General features: G+C 40.7%; 1 protein-coding gene across 1 annotated transcript in view; it reads left to right on the forward strand.

Annotated features, from left to right (window-relative positions):
• The window catches only part of il17rd (interleukin 17 receptor D), a 29526-nt gene that overhangs the window by 2525 nt on the left and 5867 nt on the right, over window positions 1-21134 (forward strand). The window contains exons 2-9 of the mRNA XM_018663346.2: window positions 9833-9887; window positions 14126-14248; window positions 16415-16533; window positions 17820-17940; window positions 19417-19461; window positions 19981-20132; window positions 20311-20376; window positions 20573-20627. Of these exons, the coding sequence (XP_018518862.1) occupies window positions 9833-9887; window positions 14126-14248; window positions 16415-16533; window positions 17820-17940; window positions 19417-19461; window positions 19981-20132; window positions 20311-20376; window positions 20573-20627 (736 nt within the window). The remainder of the gene's footprint in view (window positions 1-9832; window positions 9888-14125; window positions 14249-16414; window positions 16534-17819; window positions 17941-19416; window positions 19462-19980; window positions 20133-20310; window positions 20377-20572; window positions 20628-21134) is intronic.

Raw genomic sequence — 21134 nt, forward strand, 5'->3', positions numbered from 1 at the left:
TTATTTGTGTGAAAACTGCTCATAACAGATTCTCAGGGCCCAAGGTGACGTCTCCAGATGTCTTTTTTCTTGTCTGACCATCAGCCCACGACCCAAAGATATTCAGTTTACGATCATATATGACAAAGAAAAGCAGCAAATCCTCACAGCAGAACCAGAGAAGCTGAAATCAGATAACGTTTGGTGTTTGGTTACATTCTAGCTCAGGTTACCAAGTCCTGTTTCAGCCATGGATTCTGTTTTCTGTGTTTTTTGAAGTTGAAACTTTATATGTTGTTATTTAGTTGTATTCTGTTGTAACAAAAGACAGTCATGGTTCCTTAGTTTTAATTGTTTGTAAGAGTCTTGGTATCTCCCAATGGAAAAACTATTTTATTAAATAAAGGAAAAGTTCCTTAACTGATTCATTATTGATCAATTAATAGTTTATGGACTGTCCATTTCAGCTATACTGGACAATTAATCAGTGTTAAAGACAAAAAGTTGTGGCACATAATGAGTTTTTAAATTTCTGTGTGTGAGACAGATGTGTTTACAGAGTGTGATGCGATTTTCTTCTTCATGTTTGTAATGTGGAAACTAGAATTATCTGATCGTGTGTGTGAGCGTGCACGGTCTACAGGTTTTAATTTTCCTGTGTTGATAGATGACTCCTACCTGCCTTTGATGGTGTGTGCCTGTGTGTGTGTGTGTGTGTCTGTGTCTGTCTGTATTATCCTGGTTTCCTCTCTCAGGCTTTGAAGTGTTTTCTACAGGAAGCTTCACACTGTTTACTCTGAAGAAACATTCCTTCCTGCAGCCCCACCCCCCCACAACATACACACACACACCTCCCCCTCTCTCTTCCAGCTTCCCCTCTCTTTTCAGAAACACACACATCAAAGGCTGCTTGATGGGGGTGTGAGGACCTGCTATTCTACAGGTGTGAGGTTATTAGAGCTCTCTCTCTCTGTGTGTGTGTGTGTGTGTGTGGAGTGTGTGTGTGAGAGAGAGAGAGAGAGAGAGAGAGAGAACCAAAATGATCTGCTAGTCTTACATGTCTGCAGCACGTTTGCAAAAAGGTTAGGTCTTTTAGGTATTAATCCATTGCTAAAAAATTATCATTGATTAACCATTAACGTTATTTGTTAAAGCAAAAATACCAAACGTTCTCGGACTCCAACTTCTCAAATGTGACCGTTTTCTTTCTCAATTATGATAGTAAACTGAATTTCTGCAGGTTTTGATCTGGTATCTCTGAGCTTCTTCTGCTTCTGAGACTTAATGAAACGGCTGAGATGATGTCCTGCACATCCAGAAAGACCCTGTGAGCAGAGTAGGACTCTGGGGCTCTACCCAACTTTTGTCAGTTGAATCACATTTGGCTGCTCTCTGTCTGCTCTCTCTCCTCTCTCAGCGTTGTCAGCCGGTGTTGACTCGGCATAACACCAATAGTTCCCACTTACCTACCTCCATCATATTTAGTTTTGTGGTTCAGTCATGAGATGAAACTTGGTTGTGAAGTTTTCAGCCTGCCACTCCGTTTGTGGCAGGCAAATATTGTGCGGCCATGAGTTACTTACACATGGGAATGAGATCTCTTGCTTACTCCATGCCTAATGGTGAATGATTGAAGAATGTCTTTGTAATAGAGTGGTGCAGGAATGAGTCCTAACACCTGGAAATAAGTTAGCATTTTAGCACCTTCAGTTCTCTTGTCTCAGAGTCTTTTCTTTTGATAAGATGCCCTAAATAAGGTCTGTGGTTTTAGCACAAGCTCTCATGTTTAATTCTACGACATAAAATACTCCACAAAATTCCCCATTTCTGATTTTTTTTTACCTGTCTTAAAAAAGGAGGTTGCTAATGAGTGGCTAAATGAGATGATAGAGGTTGTCGACATCATAAAACCGCAGAGGAAAACCAATCTACTCACCAGTCCACCTTTACAGCCTCATTGTGTTTAAACTCACTCTTTCAACCTGTTACTAACTTTCTAAGAAGAAAGGCTTTTGTAGAAGAGGTCAGAGCTAAATTTAATTAATTGGAAGCTCAGTGGTGGAGGTGTTGACATCATGCAACCGTAGTGTAGTTGGTTTATAGCCTAACATTAGCATTTTACTTCTGGTGATTGTATTTGGGCTCCAAAAATCATAACAGTGGTGTTCATTTGTGAAGATCTCTCTTCACAAACTCGTAGTCTTCAACCCCAACTGATGCTGACTCAGGCTGCTTGATCACTTTATCAGACTTCACAGCTCCCTCTGGGGCCACTAAAGGCTTTTACACTTTTTTTCACATACGCAGGAGTACTTCAGAAGACCTGTAAACAGACTTTAATGTGTAAAATCAGTGGAATTCCCACATCATGAACAAATAATGTGGTTTCTCCAGAAAATTTTCAGGTGTGTTAGAAACTGTTTCTTTGGTACAGCATGTTTCAGGTTAGTGACAAAGACCAGAATGATGATTGAGATAGTTTAGGTCCGTGTAAACTCTCCCTCTCTGGTTTAACACATCTGCTGGAGTCATCACATTTGTCTCAGCGGAGGAAGACGCACCAGGAAATCATTTAGCTTCCTCTGCTCTCTGTTCTTCATCCCTCTCTCTTTCTCTCTCTCTCTCACCCTCTCCTCATTTTAAAGCAGGCCTCCACTCTGTAACCATGTCTCACGTATCCCATCATCCTCCTCCAGGGCTCCGGTGTGTTTTTGGCATCAGAGTGGCTCAGAGGGCGTCATGGCTGGGTGGGCGTCCGATGTGAAACACATGTGTTTTCTGGCTTTTCTGGTGACTGAATCAGGCAGGAGATGAAGGATCGATGCTCAACCTCCACCTCTTACATAAAATATCTCAGGGAAATATTTCCTCATTGTCACCCTTAGATCATCTATATATTAAAGAGTAAGATCTTTTTTTGTTCAACCAGAAACAGTGCTGTTTTTCATTACCAGACTCCATTGACAAAAACAATAAAATTACTGTTTTTATCGATGGAGTCTGGTAGTGATACATAGCGATGATTCTGTTGATACAAAAATGATCTTACTCTTTAATATACAGTTTTATTTATTTAGTATATTTATTTATTTGCAATGTTTGGTATGTCCATAGCAATATACCATTTCCTGGTGTATGCATGTGTTTTTTCCATTAATCATATTTATATATTGTGCAAGCAGTGTAGCAGCGATGGATTAGCTGGCGAGGGTTACATGACGCATGCCGTTAGGTTGCAGTCGTTGGCAGGCTCAGCTGGTGACTGTAGGCCCAGGTCACGTGACCTCTCCGTTGTTCAGATTAGACCTTCACATGCTGCACATGTACAGTGTTGTCGAGTGCCTGACGTCAGTTTTTGTCTTTTCAGAGGAAGTCAGAGTTTCAGAGTTTTCAGTTTGTCCCGGTAGAAAGAGGAGAGAGTCTTTTAAAGGACAAACTGCCACAGCAGGAGGGGAGCAGCTCCTCCTGGGTGAGGAGGCGTTATGATGAAGAGGAGGCGTGGGGGGTGGAGGGGGTCATTGAGGAGCAGTCATGCAGGAGGAGGAAGCTGCAGGTTTTGTTCCTTCGGTGGGAAATCTCTGGTTGGCTGCTCCCAAGCACACACACACATAGACACACACACAGTTTCCCTCAGAGTTTGCATTGTTGCACCTCACTTTTGTTTTCAGCTTCTTTTTTTTCTTCCTGGACTTCTTCCTCTGGAGCTGCAGAGCCGAGATCCGACAGGATTTTATTTCTCTGATCAGCAGCAAACCAATCGACGGATCAAATCACACACAAGCAGAGAAATTAAATCAGGTCGCCTGAAATGATTTGATTTGATTTGAAATAAAGTGATTTTATGCTTCCATTGATAAATGCAGTTGGTCCTGTTTAACATCCTTCTATACAAATACATACAAGACCATGTTTTTAATCTTTATTTTAGAAAATACACACAATCACACATGTACCTTTTGACTTTTGTATACTGATGAATTATTTGATTGACTGGCTAATATTCTTACATTTCCTTTGGCTCATCATCTGCTGAAGAAGCGTCTTTAACCAGCCAAGATTTAAGGACAGTATTTTGATTTATAGCAATATTACAGTTAACTGGAGTATCAGGGGGTTTTCAGGAAGTCAGATAGTGAGTAATTGGTGTAGACGCTGGGAATCTCATATCCGTTGTTGGATTGATTTGTGCTCAGGCTCACATGCTGAGCAGCTCCTTGCTGTGTTTCATCAGTCTCTCTAACCATGTCTGTTTTTTCCATCAGTGTGCATCTCAGATGATTTACAGATCTGCTTAACACACGAGGACGAAGCCAACCTCGTTCTGTACAGATTTTCCACACTGAAACTCCAAAAGAGTAGTTTAGTGTTTCTGATAGCAGTAGATGTAAGCGTTACCACCTGTTGAGGTAGATTTTGACAAACCTTGGCTTCTTGCATTCACAGCATATAGTTTAAAACCGTAATTACAAGCAACCAGATGGCGAAAGTCATCTCTCACCAGCTTGTTTTAAGTTTTTCCTTACAGGTCACATGTTCTTAACGACTGAGGAAACTAAAAAATGTAGTTTAATCGAAGCTGATGATCATATTGTGTGTTAGTGTTTTTAAAAATGAGTGAAAACATCATTCTCACTTCTGAGCCTCAAAAACACATTTTTCTCCTGTGATGACGATGCACCACGTAACCAGAGCTGATACAGAACCAGTTTAGCTTCTCTTGGTTTTTAGATTTATTAAAACACAGACCAGAGACTTGCAGCAACACAACAAGACACTTTGAGACCGACTGGACCCCAGAGATGTGGTGTTGTACTGCCAAGTTAACCCCCCGCCTCCAGAATACACACTCATAGATATTTCAGTGCAGCCCTGTTGTCCCATATGGTAGTGTTTGGAGGTGTGTGTTTGTGTGTGTGTGTCTTTGTAAGAGACAGGAAGACATTAAGAGGAACAGGGCTGAGTTTTTTGCCCTGAGGCTTTTGCAGGAACAAGACTATCATTAGCTTAACACACAATCACACAGTGTCGGCATTCAGCTCAGCTAAATACTCACATTTCTCAGATTAAATATTAGTTTAATGTTCTGTTTGATGACTTTCTTAGGTGGTACATGTCTACATCTTCATCAGACAGAATTTACTTGAGTTGTTGACTTGTGGAGCTTATTGGTAAAGATCTAGTTCATAATTATTTTTTTTCCGTCCACACTGGAAATCAAGTGTTCATAGCTGTTGTGTGTTTGCATTGTGTGTGTTGTCAAGGATGGCACTGCTTCAGCTGGTAAAAACCATTAGTGGTATTACCTGTCTTTTTGGGAACATGCTTTCAACACAGTCTGTAGACATTCTCTGTCATCGTTTTCTATTTCCATGGATGGAAAAAGTTCTGCTGATGTTGTATCAACAGTGTTTTATGTTTCTATCAAGGAAAAGTTATTTCACTATAATTATGGTTATCGTTTTATCACCCAGCCTTAACTCAACTTATAAAACTGGATAGTTAGAAGTCTGAACATTTGGTCCTGAGCTGACTGAACTACAGCAGGGAGGACATCTGTGAGTCCTAGGGCTAGGTATCATTTAAACTGCTTTAATGTTAGTGCTAAAATGTTAGCAGAGTTTCAGAACCAGAATATTGCTACTTTTATATACAACTTAATAAATAGAAGCAGGTTTTTCTATAGAAACTTTTTCTCCTGTAACATGCCAAAGTTCTACAATGTTAGTAGAACACAAACAGCTACTCAAGAACTTTGTCTAAATAAAATAAAGTCTGAAATTGGCCAAAAAAATAAAATAAAAATCAAGAACTATCTCATCAAATAATAAGTGCATGATGATGAATCTTTGGCACTTGACAGACACTACAGATTTGTGCCTAAAAAGCTCAGTATCCAGCTCTAAACAGAACTTTTCTAGCTGTTTGCACCCTCAGCTCATGAGAGCATGTTGATTAAAGGTCAACTGTGAGTGCGTCCCGTGTTCTCCGTCCCCACATCTGGAACTGCTCTGGCCGCCCCAAACAAAATGAGGGAGAGGAGAAGTCTGCTACATGAACCTTGAAAGCTGTAATTGAAGGAGTTCCTGTTTAATCAGATTCCTCCTTCTCCTCTTCCCTCCCTCCTTCTTTCCTTCCTTCCTTTCTCCCTTCCTTCCATCCTTCTCTACAGGCCTGGTGATTACTTCTCCTATCATCCTTCACTCCCCCTTCTGAGCCCTCGTTTTCTCTGTTCTCCCTTTCTGGCATCCTTCTTCCCTCTTTCCCTCCCTCCAGCGCTGTGATTAATCACTGTTGATGTTCAGCTAACTGAGTCTGCAATTAGCTGTCTGATTACCACAGGAACTGATTGTGTGTTTGTGTGTGTATGTGTTTTCGTGTGCGTTGGGGAATCCCGAGGGGAATTCTGCTCTCTTTTCAGGATTCGAGTTTTTGTGTTTGTGTATTTGTAGTTCACTTCTGTTCTTTGTTGTTGTTTTAAAAAGCGAATCGTAGCACAGAATTGAACCTGCAGCATTTCCCAAACACTGTGTGTAGTGTTTAATCTCCAACAGCTGCTCTTTAGTCCTTTTTTAATTACTAATAATGAACTGTTCTTTTATTATTTTTTCTTTCTTTTTACCTCTTTTCTTTTCAGTTGTTTACTGATGTGGCTCAGTCGGCTCAGGCCTCAGGGCGTGTGTGTCTGTGTGTGTTTGTGTGGTTTCTGTAATGGTTATTACTAGTGAGAAACACCTGGCAACAGGAAGGAAGAAAAATCTGTTTGTCCTTGTAGAAAATGATCAGTTGTAAAGTATGAAGGTTTTTGGCTCGTGCCGGTGGAAAGGGTCACCTCGGTGGTAAAAAAAAAAAATTGAATACTGAATTATCCAAAGGTTTGTTTATTTGCGTGGTGTGATTTTGTAATGTAAGTTGAGAGAAATGAGAGAAATCTGTGGTTGTTGCTCCAAAATGGTGGTCTTACCAGTGTTTTCAACTATATTCATATTTACATAGTTCTTCAAAGAGTAAAGCTACATTTTTGCCATTTTTGTGGAAGCTACAAACAATTTTGAGGGCATAAAGAGAAAAGGAATCATGTTTTATTTTCATTCCCACTGCTTCTCTTCTGTAATTGAACTCCCTTTGACCAGCCCTGCCTTGTTTCCTTCCATCCTGACCTCTGTGAAGGCATGTCCAGGCAAAGCATTTGTCAGGCAGCCTCCACCACACACTTGACCTTTGTGTAGTGTGTACATGTGCAAGGGGGCGGGCGTCGCTCTGTGCTCACACGGCGACAACGTCATCATGAATCAACCTGCAGAATCTCAGCCTGAGGAAGAATCACTGTGGCCAAAGTTTTTTACTTGTCAGCCGTATAAGCTGAGATTAAATACACTCTCTGCTGCAAACATATAAAGGTGAGTGCTCTGCCTTTATATTTAACCTCCCCCTTATTATATCACCTGCAGGTGCCTCTAGAAAACTGCGTGTACACCTGGTCTGAAATATGTTCGAAGTGACACCTTCTTCTTTTCTAAATACCAGGTTGCGTGTGGGAAATGGTGTAGGCATGTGTCCCCAGCTCAGTCACTGCGTAAAGTTTGAGAAGTTACAGAAATGATCGTTAACAGCCCCGGTTCCGTTGACGCTCTTAGGAAACGTTTTGACAGACGACAGCACTGTGTGAAAAATTCTAATCTCTCAGTCATGTGAATGAGGCTACTTCATTGATGCAGCAGGGGTCCACACACAAAGGACTCCAGCAAATAAACTAACTGAACTAAAGTCCATTTCATACAGTCTGTTCAACGCAGGAATGTTGCGCTGATATTTCGCCTCGTCATTCTGCATAAAAGCTACCAACATTGAGGGAGTGGTTGCAGTCGTTGAGCCGACATCAGGCCTCTGATGTCAGGCTTTGTTTGGTTCAGTCTAAACAAGCAAAGGCTATGTAATCAGGGGTCTTCTTGATGGCAATGCAGTGGGACCTCTGAATAAAAGAGGCTAACAAAGGTCATCTTACAAAAAAGTGGAACGTGTCTCAGCTTTTGTCACAACACAATGTGGTGTCATCCAGCAAAAGAAGCATATCCCTGGTACATTACTGTGTAATTTGTTGCTGTATTTCTACTATTTATCTGGTGACTGTTTCACTAAACAGATAATGACCACAAACAGTAAACCCTATCTCATAGGTTTATCAACTGCTGTGCAATGTAGTGGACTTTTTGTGAGCAAGTTAGCTCCTGGATTAAGTCCAGAGCCAGACCTTTCTGTGTGGAGATTGCATGTTCTCTCTGGGTCTGTGTGGATCTCCTTCAGGTGCTCTGGTTTTCTCCCAGAGTCCAAAAAACATACAGGTCAACCAGAGAGAGAGCTGGGATTGGATTCAGTCTCCTGCAGTGACCCTGCACAGTTTACAAGGAACATAAGTAACTTGGTTATTCCTTGTTTGTGCTGATGATATAAATCTGTGACTTGGACTTTTTTCATACCAGAACCACCTTTTCTGGGGGCAGGGTAGTTTCCCACTGCAACCAGTCAGGAAGTCTGTCAGTGAAAAGCTTCCCTTGATTTTAATTAGCCTCCCATTTCATGCTGCCAGCAGGACATCTGTGCACACAGCAGCATGTAAACCTCTAAAGGTCAGAGGTCAGCAGTGGAAACAAACTGAAGGCAAAATATATAATTACCAGGAGCATGATAGGATAGACCGGTGTGTGTGTTTCTGTCTTTCTAAGGAACATTTTGTGGATGTTTTTTATCCAATCCTCGCTTCTTGAAAGAGCTGTTTGATGGTTAAGACCTGGTTTTAGAGTCCATGTTAGTGTTGGTGAACGTATTATGTCAATGAGGGTCTTTGCAAGTATATAATTACAAACGTGTGTGTATGGATGGGTTGTTGAGGTACAGTGGCAGCTAACGAGCATGGCACACCTTCTGTAACACACACACACACAGTAGGGGGTCTGACTGATTGGTTTCAGGTGTGTGTGTGCGGCTGATGTGTGTGACCACACTCTGACACCTTTGTAACAAGCTGCGTGTGTGTTGAGCAGCAGGGCAACATGAAAACAAGGTCAAAAGCTGTAAAACTCAAAGAGCCCAGGCTCAATCATGCCTCATGAGAATCCACGTCTTTGTGCAGAGAGGGATTCTGGGTAACCGTAGCCCACAAGGAAGGTGGTGTTCACACCTTAGCTTATCTCACTGCTCATCATGTGCCACTGTATCTGCTCGCCCTTTGTGTTAAATGGAGCTGCTGGGTGGTGCTTTGGAAGGATATCCAGGTCCTGTCAGGTAAATAAGAACCAAACAGATCAAATCATTTTTTGGCGACTCTGTGACCTTTCTCCAGCGCCAACTTTTATTCTAAAAATACCAAAAATCCATGTGATTTTTCTGGATGATTTCCACTTCTGGCACCACCCAATGGAGCCTGGTGTCTCATTACAGTCAAGATACTGTAGCAGAAGGAGCTAAAGCTGCAGGTTGTTGTTCCTACTCCAGTTAGAGGAGCATCAGCTGTGTTTGGCACTGAGGTGCCTTCAAATATGAACACTGTGAAGTTTATTACATTCAATTTATCACATTTGTTTTTCTCATTGCTTCGTTCTGTGTTCTCAACTGTGAAAATTTGCATCTTTTTTCTTACAATTTAACAAATTCAAAAACAAGACATTATTGACGTCACCTTGTGCTGGAGGGAAATAGTAACAGATGATGAAATTAGCACATAAAGTCACAGCTAATCATGTAACCAGGCTCTGAAGCATCAATAAGAAAAGACGCAATATTCTCATTTATGAATGATCAAATTTGATTGGAAGTTTTTTTTTTAAAATGTAATGTGATTCTTTCTCTCCTCTCTCAGGTGCAGTCTGGTGCAGATGGAGGTCGGAGGTTGTCCGTCACCTTCAGAGCTGACAGTGAGTTTCTCTTTATCTTGAATTCCCAGGTGTTGGCATCAAACTTGTGGCAGTAAAACTTAGAATAACACTTATCTTCATAAGTGAGGACGGAGTCACAACATTTTCTTTTGAACTCCTGTTCTTCTGAACTTAAATCATCCTTTGATGAAAATCAATCACACTGTTTGATCAGACCCTAAAATCATTTTTTTATTGTCTGTCAAGTTACCCAGTCCTGTCAACACCACCCACCCCCACCCCCAACATCTCCTCCTCCTCTTCCTCCTCCTCTTCTTCTTCTTTTGTTCTTTTATCTCTAAAAGTCAAGTTCCTGAGCCGTGGCCGATCCCTGCCTCCTGCCTTTGTCCGTGACCATGAGCGAGAAGCCTCTTTGTGTGTGTGTGTGTGTGTGTGTGTGTGTGTGTGTGTGTGTGTGTGTGTGTGTGTGTGTGTGTTTCATATCAAACCACAATTTAACTAATGAAATGAAGTCTAAAACAGTGTAATATTAATCAACATTTTGTAATATTTTTATTTTGTTCATTTTCTTATTGAATCCTGATTACAATTCTTAGCATATTATCTTTACATTTATTTTTTGTTTTACATTTTACCTATTTAAATCATAAATATGTTAAAACACAAACCAACTTTATTTCCAGCAGATAAAAGCTGACATGGATGGACTCTAACTCAAACCCACAATTAATTTCATTATTGATTAATCTAAAAGTTCTTTCTCCAGTTAATCTTTTAGTCGATGAAATGTCAAAAATGACCACTGCAGCTTCCCAAAGACCAAGGCATCATCTTCAGATGTTTTCTTGTCTAACCAAAAGACCAACAAAAGTTATTCAGTTTCTCTGTGAGAAATGACAATCTAATTATCAATTAACTAATTGTTGTAGCTGTAAATGCAGTTCTTGTTCTCTACAAGTCTAAGTTGATTAACAGATTTCAAAACTTGATTTATATACATCACTGATGTTGACAGACTGGTAAGGTGGATGTACTCTCAATCAAATCCAGTCATGAAATTTCTGAAGATTCCCAGTCCCTCCCTTTAGACAGAGTGAGGCTAGCTGTTTCCCTCTGTTTCTAGTCTTTATGCTAAGCTAAGCTAAGCTAACCACTTCCTTGCTGTAGCTTCATATTTACTCACACAGACAGTGAGAGAGGTATCAATTACAAAGAAAGTAAATAAGTGTGTTTCCCAAAAATGTGAAACTGTTCCTTTAAATTCAACACATGCTGTTGTTATTCAGCGTTCAGTGCAGACTGTTGGTTTTTCCTAAGTGAAACTTAAGCACTCAGTTGCTGCCACAACTCTCGACAAAAGCAATTCATTCTCATCTAATCTGATCTTAATACATTATGTCACCCAAAAAATGAAGGTCAGGGGTCAGAAGGTCATGTGACTAAAATGATGATGTATCCGCTTTTTAAGAACTGATGAAACTTAAAAAAGAAGTGCTGAAACGGTCACAGTTTAAGCCAAAGTAAAGCATGGAGGTGTTTTAGCATGACAATCAGAATCAGCTCATTGTGTGTGTGTACTGAGGTGTGTGTGTGTGTGTGTGTGTGTGTGTGTGTGTGTGTGTGTGTGTGTGTGTGTGAGTGTGTGTGTGTGTGTGTGTGAGTGTGAGAGAGAGGGAGTGACACACCTCACTGCTTCCTTTCCTGTGAACCTCCAGCTGTTGGAGGATGGAGGATGGAGGATGGAGGATGGAGGAGACTCTGAGTTTTCTTCTTCTGACTCTGTTTGCGGTGATGTAATGGGAATATAAAGCAGGGTGACCTTTGACCTCAGGTCGATCTCAAAGGGAAAGTGATGAGATCAGCAAATCTTAGCACATTACTCTGGAGACTTTCAATATTTTGCTTATTGCCACCAAATCCAACAATACAACTAAATACACCTGGTACACTTAGCCAAATGTGTACAGAGGAGATGTCTCAATAAGAGACTTCAGCTTCACACTGTGTTTATAATCATTCCTTCAAACAGAGCGGTGATCGCAGTGAGCAGAAGGTTTGCAGTGACATCGCTGTGTTCGATGTCTGTAACTAAGAGAAGTCTGCAGATTCATCAGTAGAACACAAGCAGCAATCACGTCTTTGCAGATCCTCGTTGCTACACTGTAGCCACAGCGTAACCATGGAGACTATGCATGTAGCTGCATAGATATGTTGTAGCCACTGAACACGGAAGTATAAATCCAGCTTTAGCCTGTAAACATCTAAGGCTTCTAAGGCAGCTAAAATCATAAATACTGAATATTCACAAATCTAAACATATGAAAGCAGTCACATGACACACCGTTGATAGAGGCTCTGTTACAAGTCTGGATTTTTAGTTGTTAGCATTGTTACAACTTTCAGGGAGATTTTGATTGAGATTTTCGTATTTCTGCAACAGTCACTTCAGCTCACTATTCACCTGCCTGTGAAAGTGGTCCCCTATAAATGCAGTATTTACTTCTGTTTGAATAACATTTTGCTAAAACTACCCAACTCTTTTAGGAAATTGATTAATTAATTTTAAAATTAAGCTCTACTTCAAATAAGAGCAAACTAAAGACTTGTGGCATAATTTAGCAGCTTAATTCAGTTCAATTTTACATTCTGGATCTGATTTTTTTCTGAATTTTCTGCAGCCTGAATTGTGCCATGAACTGGAACTGATAGCTGAGGTTCATGGGTATTGTAGTATTTAGAACTGTATATAAGTATAAAAAGTTTACTGTACTGACAACAACAGATTTCCCAGAGACAAACTTGATATTAGTAAATATGATGGCCATGACATTGAGCTTTAGTATAGTTAATTTATCCAGGAAACAGAATTACATTTTGAAGGATAATGAAGAGGAGGAGCTCTTCCTCCTACAACCTCCTTCTCCTTCTCTATGCTTCTAAAACTAGGAGGAAGAGGAGTAAGAAGTTTCTCCTCTTCATCCAGCAGTGAACTTCTCCTTTGACCCTCAATCTGTCTTTCATCCTCCTCTTCCTTCTCTTTTGTCTCTGAAAACAAAGAGGAAGGATGAAGGAAGAGGAGTAACAACCTGCGACCTTCCCCTCCTCCTTACGTCCTATAGAGGAGCTTTATGATGGAGGAGGAGGAGGAGGAGGATCGACCAGCTGTGACCTTCTCGTTGAGCCCTGAACATGACCCTGTTTTTAGCAGGATGATGAGGCAAGAGGAAGAGGAGCAGTGACTCGTGTCATATCCCATGCTCTCCTCAACCTCCTCTCAGTCACCTCCATCCTTTTTAAGCTCCTCTCCTCTGTCCCATCTTCCTCCTCCTCTTCCTCACCTCAGTCCTCTCCATCAATAGGTGGCTGGCATGGGGGAAAGATGAGCAGTGAGTCGTGTCTGAGCTCACGCCCCTTTTCTTTCTGCATCCTAAGTCCATCTTTTCTCCCCCGTCCCCTCTCGGTTCATGGCTGGCTGCTCCTCCTCCTCCTCCTCCTCCTCCTCCTTCTCCTTCTCCTCCTGCTCCTACTAGTCTGCACTTCCACCCTCACCTTTCACAAGATAACACAAGAGAAACACTGGGAACAGGAGGAGTTTTTAAATATTATGAATGACAGGGCTGTGCTGATGTAGCTCTGACTGCAGGGAAATCAAGTCAAGTGTGTTAGCTTAGCATTAGCTGTCTTTAAAACAGCGCCCTCTGCAGCGTGAGTGGTAATTTATTCTGTTGGGCTCCTAGTCTGAGCCATTAACTGGTTTTCATGTACAGAAAACAAAGACTATCAACCCACTCACTTAGCTGAAACACGTCAGAACCATGGGTCAGAATAGTGTATACTACCCATGATCCCCAGCTTCTGGAGCAGGAAGTGCTGTTGCTGTCTTGATATTTTCAAGTTTCCTGGCTGGATATCCGAGATGAACGCTGGCTTTTAATAACTTCTAAGTCTTTTTAACTGATCCACAGTTCAGCAAAAATAAAATCACCAAAAACAGATATTTAAGTCTTATTTGTTTTAGGGCTCCATTAACAGTTATTTTCTTTACCCGTTAATAGCTGTTGAGATATTTCAGTGTGGACCAAGGTGGTGGACCAACTGACAGACAGACCTAAACCTAATAGAAAAAACGCTTGTCTCACTGATGATACAAACAGAGTGTATAGAAATGTTTCTGTATCTTTTGTTGAATTGTTTTTAAGTAATGCAGTATGTGTTGAAATACTATATATAATAATAATTCATAATATTATGTGTGTGTCTGTCTCTCGCCCCTGCAGACTGTTCATTAAACTACCCACTGGGGAAACATGTGATCCACGAGGTCACTAATGTCTCCTTCAGTCATCTGGCCAGTGAGGATCAGGCCGCTGTGGTCGTCCACTGGTCTGCAAGTCCTTTAGGTAACTGTCCGCCTGTCTGTTCATCTGTCTGTTTACCTGTGTGACTCTGTGTGTGTGTGCGTGTGTGTGTGTGTCTGCATGTTAACAAGACTCTTCAGAGAGACTGATGTAGAGAATGAGGGGACAGGGAAAGTAAGGGAGGCGGAACGGAAAAATAAAACCCTCAAAGTGCTCAAATCCGTAAGATTAGCCAGCTCTCTCTCTCTCTCTCTCTCTCTCTCCCCCTCCCTCTCTCTCTCTCTCTCTCTCTCTCTCTCTCTCTCCCCCCCTCTCTCTCACTCTCTCTCTCTCTCTCTCTCTCTCTCTCTGTGTGTGTGTGGTGTGTGTGTGTGTCTGTCTGTCTGTCTGTCTGTCTGTCTTTGATCAGCCTCAGAGAGACAGGGATCACATCTCACACAACAATACCACGATTTGACCGTGAAGGAATGTGTGTCGGTGCATGTGCTCAGTGTAAGGTGAACCTCTCTCTCTCTCTCTCTCTCTCTCTCTCTCTCTCTCTCTCTCTCTCTCTCTCAGTGACAATACCGCTTGTTGTTTTCTCACAGAGAAGAGACAGAAATCTTCCAGAAATGTTCCATGTCACATGTGAACATCTATCTGTCAGACTTCCTCTGCTCACGCTCAGTTTCATATCTCAAAGTTTAAAAAACAAATGTACAAAAGTTTTCCAAAATGGCTGGCTAAAACGTTTTCAATGCTTGGTGGACAGGGGAACAAAAAAATAACTTGAACCTGACATGTCCCCATTCCTCCTCAACAGGCAGTGACCTGGTGGTGGGTCAGTCATTATAACTTAGTTCAAACCCAAAGATACCAAATACGCTCACCAAGTACTTTATTAGGAACACCTGTACACCTATGCAAGCAGCCAATCATGTGGCAGCAGTTGCAGGTGAGGAGCTTCAGGCTACAATAACTCCGACAACCACTCGTAATAACTGTGGTGCTATGAGTTACATGCTAAAAAGTGTTGTTGAAATGAGTAAGGTAACATGCTAGTTTTGCACTTAAATCATTAGTTTATGTTTTCAAATAAGCATTACTGTTACAACAAAACTAAAACACATTTGCACAGTCTGTTTCTTTCCTACTGGTAGTGCACTAGTAGAAGGTATTCCATCTTACAGTGTGTGAGTACGCAGGTGATGCTCAGGTAGCGAGATGGCAGAGAGGACGGCCTTTATGTCGTGGAAATATATTCTTATTATTTTATTTATTATTTGTGGGTGAAAAGGAAAAGAACATTGCAGTGAAATGCAGATTGCTTGGGTGATAAGTGTCTGTCAGCTGTGAAGAACTCTACTTCAAATCCAAAGAAGCACCTGTGAGCTAAGCTAACAGCTCCACAACACTGGTAGCAAGGCCCGTTGAGGAGGAGGAGAATGTATGTCACTATGTCTGGCATAGCCAAAACTTCCCTTCTGTCCACAAATATTAAAACTAGATAAAAGGAAATAATTGTTTTGAGTGTGGAGGCTTTTTGGATATTTCAGATAACAAATACTTTAAGTCAGGGTTGAAACATGTCGATACCAGAAACTGTACTGAAGGGAAGGAGAAGATTAAAAGCTGAGCACAAACCTGCCGTCACACTGCAGCTGTTGTTAATATGCAAAACATCCTTGTCTGTCCTAGAGAGAGAGAGAGAGAGAGAGAGAGAGAGAGAGAGAGAGAGAGGTGTTCAGGAATCTGCCTCAAGACAGAAAAACCTGTTCTGCTGCTGCTTGGTCTCTTTCTCTCTCTCTCTCTCTCTCTCTCTCTCACACACACTCTCTCTCTCTCTCTCTGTCTCCCTCTTCTCTCCCCCACCCTAATAGGAAAAACATGTGCTATGGATGTAAAGGTGTAATTATAAGACAGACGTGTTCTTAAAGAGCAGAGAGGGGGGGGGGGGGGGGGCAAGGAAGAGGGGGAGAGAAGAAGAGAGGCTGTGGTGTAGGGGAGGAAAGGAAATGAGTGGAGGAAAAGAAAGGAAACAAATAGGTAGGGAGGAGAGAAAAGAGGGAAACAAGGTGAGGAGAGGAGAGGAAAGGGAACAAGGAGAAGGACAGATGGAGAGGAAAGTAAACAAGGGAGAGAAAAGAGGAAAGGAAATGAGGAGAGAAGGATGCTCATAGATGATAGTTGGAGGACGGTGAGGCTGAACATCACGTTGTGTCTCTTCAGGGATCGAACACATTAAAGGCTTCAGAGTTTATCTGGAGGACAAGAATCCAGAGGGGAAACAGTGTCAACATCTCATCCTCAAAGACCCGCGACAACTCAACTTCTCCTACAGGAACACGGTAGGACCAAAAATCACAGATGAACCTGTCACATTAAACTAAAAAGGCCGTCTTTCAAGTCTAACATCAATACTCACATAAGAGTTATGCATGGCTGGAATCAATCCCCTCCTCTACACACTGGATGTGACTCAACTCCAGTACAAGACACTGGGACCAAAGTTCACAGTCCAAACTGTCTCTGTTTACGTACAAGCAAAAACGAGAAATAAAATGAATCCCTTCTGTAATTCTCAGATTGACATTGACAGCTCCAGAAAAGCAGAACCATCTCGATCATGGAGACTTGTCATCCATTTTTATATAAAGTCATCGGTACGTTTAGAAACAGAAATATACATATGACAAGAGGAGCATATGTAGAGTTTTATATCATTCCACCCAGGCAGATTTTTTTTCCCATTCAATACTGCTTACTGCTTTCTTCCAAGAGAAATTGCCCTTGCAGTGTATTTCTTTTAAAACTTCATTTCAGATTCAGATTAGTTCTTGATTGAGCTTTAAATATAAATATTTCAGAGCCCTTCACATAATGTTTAAAATAGATGTCAAGTAGCTTTAGTTGATCCACAAACTTGCAACATATGGAACAATAGAAAAAGAAAAGCAGCTTGTCTTCAGACAGTTTCTTTACTGAACTGTGGTAGAGGGATGTAGGTTCACTGTCGGGGTAAAACACCAGAAAAAAAACTGAACAAAGACAAAACACACGATTCTTTGAACAAACATGTGAGGGTTAAACTGAGATCGACTTGAGGAAAAATTTGAGCCTATCTTCTAAACATCTGTGGCCCCAAAACCTTGGATTAATTAGCAGATGTTGTCAGACAGGCTGAATCTGTTGAAGTCTCCTCTAAGAAAAACAACATCTAAACCCAAGTTTATTGTTTTGTGTTAACTTAAACCATCCTTCCTTTTTTTCTTGTTTTAGTTCTTTGCCTTTCATTGTCCTTTTGCATTTATTAAGTCTGACTATACGAGCTTTTGGTGTCCGCTCTTTTATCTTTTTTTTACCGTCATCCTGCCTCCACGGGACCACAGCTGTAAACACAACATGTATTGATCAACACATTTGATCAGTAAATAAAGCAAATGTAATGTTGATACAAAAGATTAGCTTCTTCCTGTTCAGCAAAATGTTGTATGACAGACTTTCCTTCCCTGATCTTAAATATTCCTCAGAAAGACCAAAGATGCTTGATCGAACCTTTACCTCTTCATGTTAATCGTGTGTTCAGACTCTTTGTTTTATTTACTAATGATTTCTTCTTATTTTCTTCACACAGAAGCTGAGCAGTCAGCTGTTCAGCAGTTTGACCTTTGACACTGACTACATGGTTCGTGTTGTTCCCTTCCCAACTCTGATGAACGAGAGTTTCTTCCCTCCCTCCTTCCTCAGGACCAACTGTGAGTCAAATTAACTGAGTTAACTGAATAATTGATTTATTAAGTGATTAATACCCTTTTTAAACGTCTCCAGCAGACCAGTCCGTCTTGCGGCTCCTGTGGCTCAAAAGAAAACCTGACAAACATCTTAAAACTTTCAAAACTTTCCCTAAACTTTTCTGCCACTTTAGTTTTTTGAAACAGAAGATGAAAACAGGATCATTCAGGACGATCGCTGTACATTATTTACACTGTTACTTACAAAACCTGGTGCAGCTGGCTCCAGCACTGTCAGGCTTCACTTACAGCTCCTCCTTAGACAAATGCGACTGATCAGAATGATGAGGAAAACTTTTCATTATGTCGCCTGAAAGGTTGCTCATAATGTTGCCTTTCATTATTCCACTACTGTGCTAAAAGCAGTGGCTCTTGATTTCTGGGCCCGGACTCTAAAAAGGTGTCAGTCTAAGAGGCCACTACATGATAAACAGGTTGGGAAAAAAACAAAACTTAGCTATGCAACTTTTTTTCTCCAATATTTGCCTTTTTCTTGTGAAATAGTCAGGCATCTATAAGTTATCATTAATTAAACGGAACACTTTTTTTCACTGTTGTACCATAGTCAGATGAAAGCATCCCTCGTGTGTTCAGTTCAATTCAAATACTTATTCACCTCCTGCCCATGGCGAACATTTGAGGTGAGTTTGCAGACAATTTATATTAAATTGTTAAAAAGAGTTTAAATACACAAAGATTAAAATAAGATAAGCACAACATTAGATAAGATCATCCTTTATTAGTCCCACAGTGAGGAAATTTTCATTGTTGCAGCAGCAAAAATAGTTAAAGGTAAGATATAAAGAAGACAAGATATAAAACAAGATAATATGTAACAAAATATAAGAAATTATAAACAGTATGAACAATATAAACAGGACTATGTACACATTACTAAATTGGATTTGAATACTGATATTGCACCGTTTGAAATAGTAACACTAAGTGAAATAATATTGCACAGTGAGTGATAGCAATTAATGGCAAAACCACAAAGGCACAGATTATGTCAAAAAACTGTGGACTCAGCTTAGCACAGATACTGATAGCATGAGAAATCTGTTAGGCTAGCTTTACAAAAGTAGTGTCGACTGAACTGCAGTGATCGGAGAAGTCTTCACAGTCCTCATAGCACCAAGTTTGAGATCTATCTTTAATCTGCCATCAACAAAACCCGGCTAACTCTCGCCTGGGTCAGTGACTAACTCACAAGATAGAACATGTAGACAGTTAAGGAGTTGCTGGGAGGCTAGACTAAACAAAGCTATCTCTGGACTGATCTCTGTATTGAACACACAGGAGAAACAGTTATCTATCAGGAGGAGACAGAAAAGACGTATATATTGGGTAAAATGTCAGGACTGTCCCTAAACAATGAGAACGGTAACAGAAGGGGAACAACTGTCTAACCATGTCTGTGTGTATGTGTGTGTGTTACAGCGTGTGAAGTCCTCCTGGGATCTGACAACTTGGTTTGCAAACCATGTAAGTTCCTCAGTGTTGTCGTCATAAGCAGAGCCACATGTAGACAGAGTTAGTCCAGGGTTTGATTGTCTTGTTCTTAGAGTAGTTAAATGTAAGTTATACATCTCCACAAACTAATTTTATTAAGCTTAAAAGAGTTGACACAGTTTCTCTCTGTGGATGGAGCGGTTTACATAAGGTTTTAATCCATTCGGTGAAGAAGCGTGATGTAACTTCAAGTATAAAGCTGTACGCTCTATATTTCCACACCTGCAAGAACAAAAAGGGCTGGTGCAGATGTGTCAAATTAAAAGCCCTAACAGGAAAGAGGGGGATTATGTTTGTCGTCGTTGCCACGTCTTTGAAGGAAGTAGATTAATCCAGATAGAAACACATGACTGTTTACTAAAAACAGTATTAGTGTTTAAAAGAGAGAACCAGAGAAAAGAATGGCTTCTAACTAAAATATGATCAAATACATTGTATAATTGCATGTCCATGAGAGTGGACGTTAAGCTTTGTTTCTGTCTGTCTGTGCAGTCTGGAAGCCAAAGACCCTGAACGTGTCCCAGCTGGGGTCAAACCTCCATGTGGCCTTCGACCAGGCTCCAGCCTCCTTCGGCTTCCACTTCTACTACCTGTACTACAAACTGCGACAGGATGGACCTTTCAAACTGCAGCGCTGCAAACCGGTAAAACTAAATTAATGCTTGTACATGAAAAATCTATTTAAGATTTAGTATTATGACATAAAAATCGACTGTTCGTTGCTGCAATTTCACAGCTCTTGTAATTTGTACATTGTGGAAAGTCATTTCTTAATTACACTGAAAATATGGTGATACCTATTATTTTTTTTTCTGTTTGCAGGACATGAACCAGCCCAGAACAACATGTATCCTCCAGGACGTCACTCCAGGGACCTACACTGTTGAGGTACACGAACGCAGCACAGGACTAATCTTTATTTACACAACACAGTTTGATTCCTAGACTCATCATCACAGTGCTGGTCAGCTCCTCTTATAGGCTGTAAAATGCTCGATGATTTAAAGAGAAACATCTCGGTTTTATATCTGTCTCTCCATTTCTCCTGTTTGATCTATTTGATTTTTCTTCTTTTCTGTGTCAGTTGAGAGACGACAGCAACACGACCAGGAGGCAGACTCAGTACCACGTCAGTCAGGGTGAGACACATGATTTGTTTTCCCTAATTAATCAATTAATTGTTTTTTAAATGTCTAAACAGAGAAAAATGCCCATCACTGTTTCTCAGAGCCCATGGTGATGCCTTCAAATGTCTTGTTTTGTCCAACCAACAGTCCAGATTTCAGTCAGTCATCTGTTTTACCTCTGTAAGCGTATCAGTCTCTTAAAAGCAGCATGCTGGAAAAAACACATTTATCATGGTGGCTGTCAAAGAAGTTGTTCAGCTGTTCAGAGATTCATTTTAACAAGGTTTACATCATCTCATATTTTTCCTTTAAAATGTGGCTGGCAGTACAAGCTACACCTTCACGCTAGTTATTTGATTTAATTGAACAAACACCTGAATTAATAAGCAACAAAACACACTGTTGTACCAGCTCACTAACTTTATTACTCTTTTGTACTGTCACAAACTTGCAATAGTTACATACTTCTGCTTTAAATGACTTTGAATAATCATATATTCTGTTGTCTCGTGTTTGTGT

This window comes from Lates calcarifer, linkage group LG12, assembly GCF_001640805.2.
Source record: "Lates calcarifer isolate ASB-BC8 linkage group LG12, TLL_Latcal_v3, whole genome shotgun sequence".
Classification (NCBI taxonomy): Eukaryota; Metazoa; Chordata; class Actinopteri; family Centropomidae; genus Lates; species Lates calcarifer.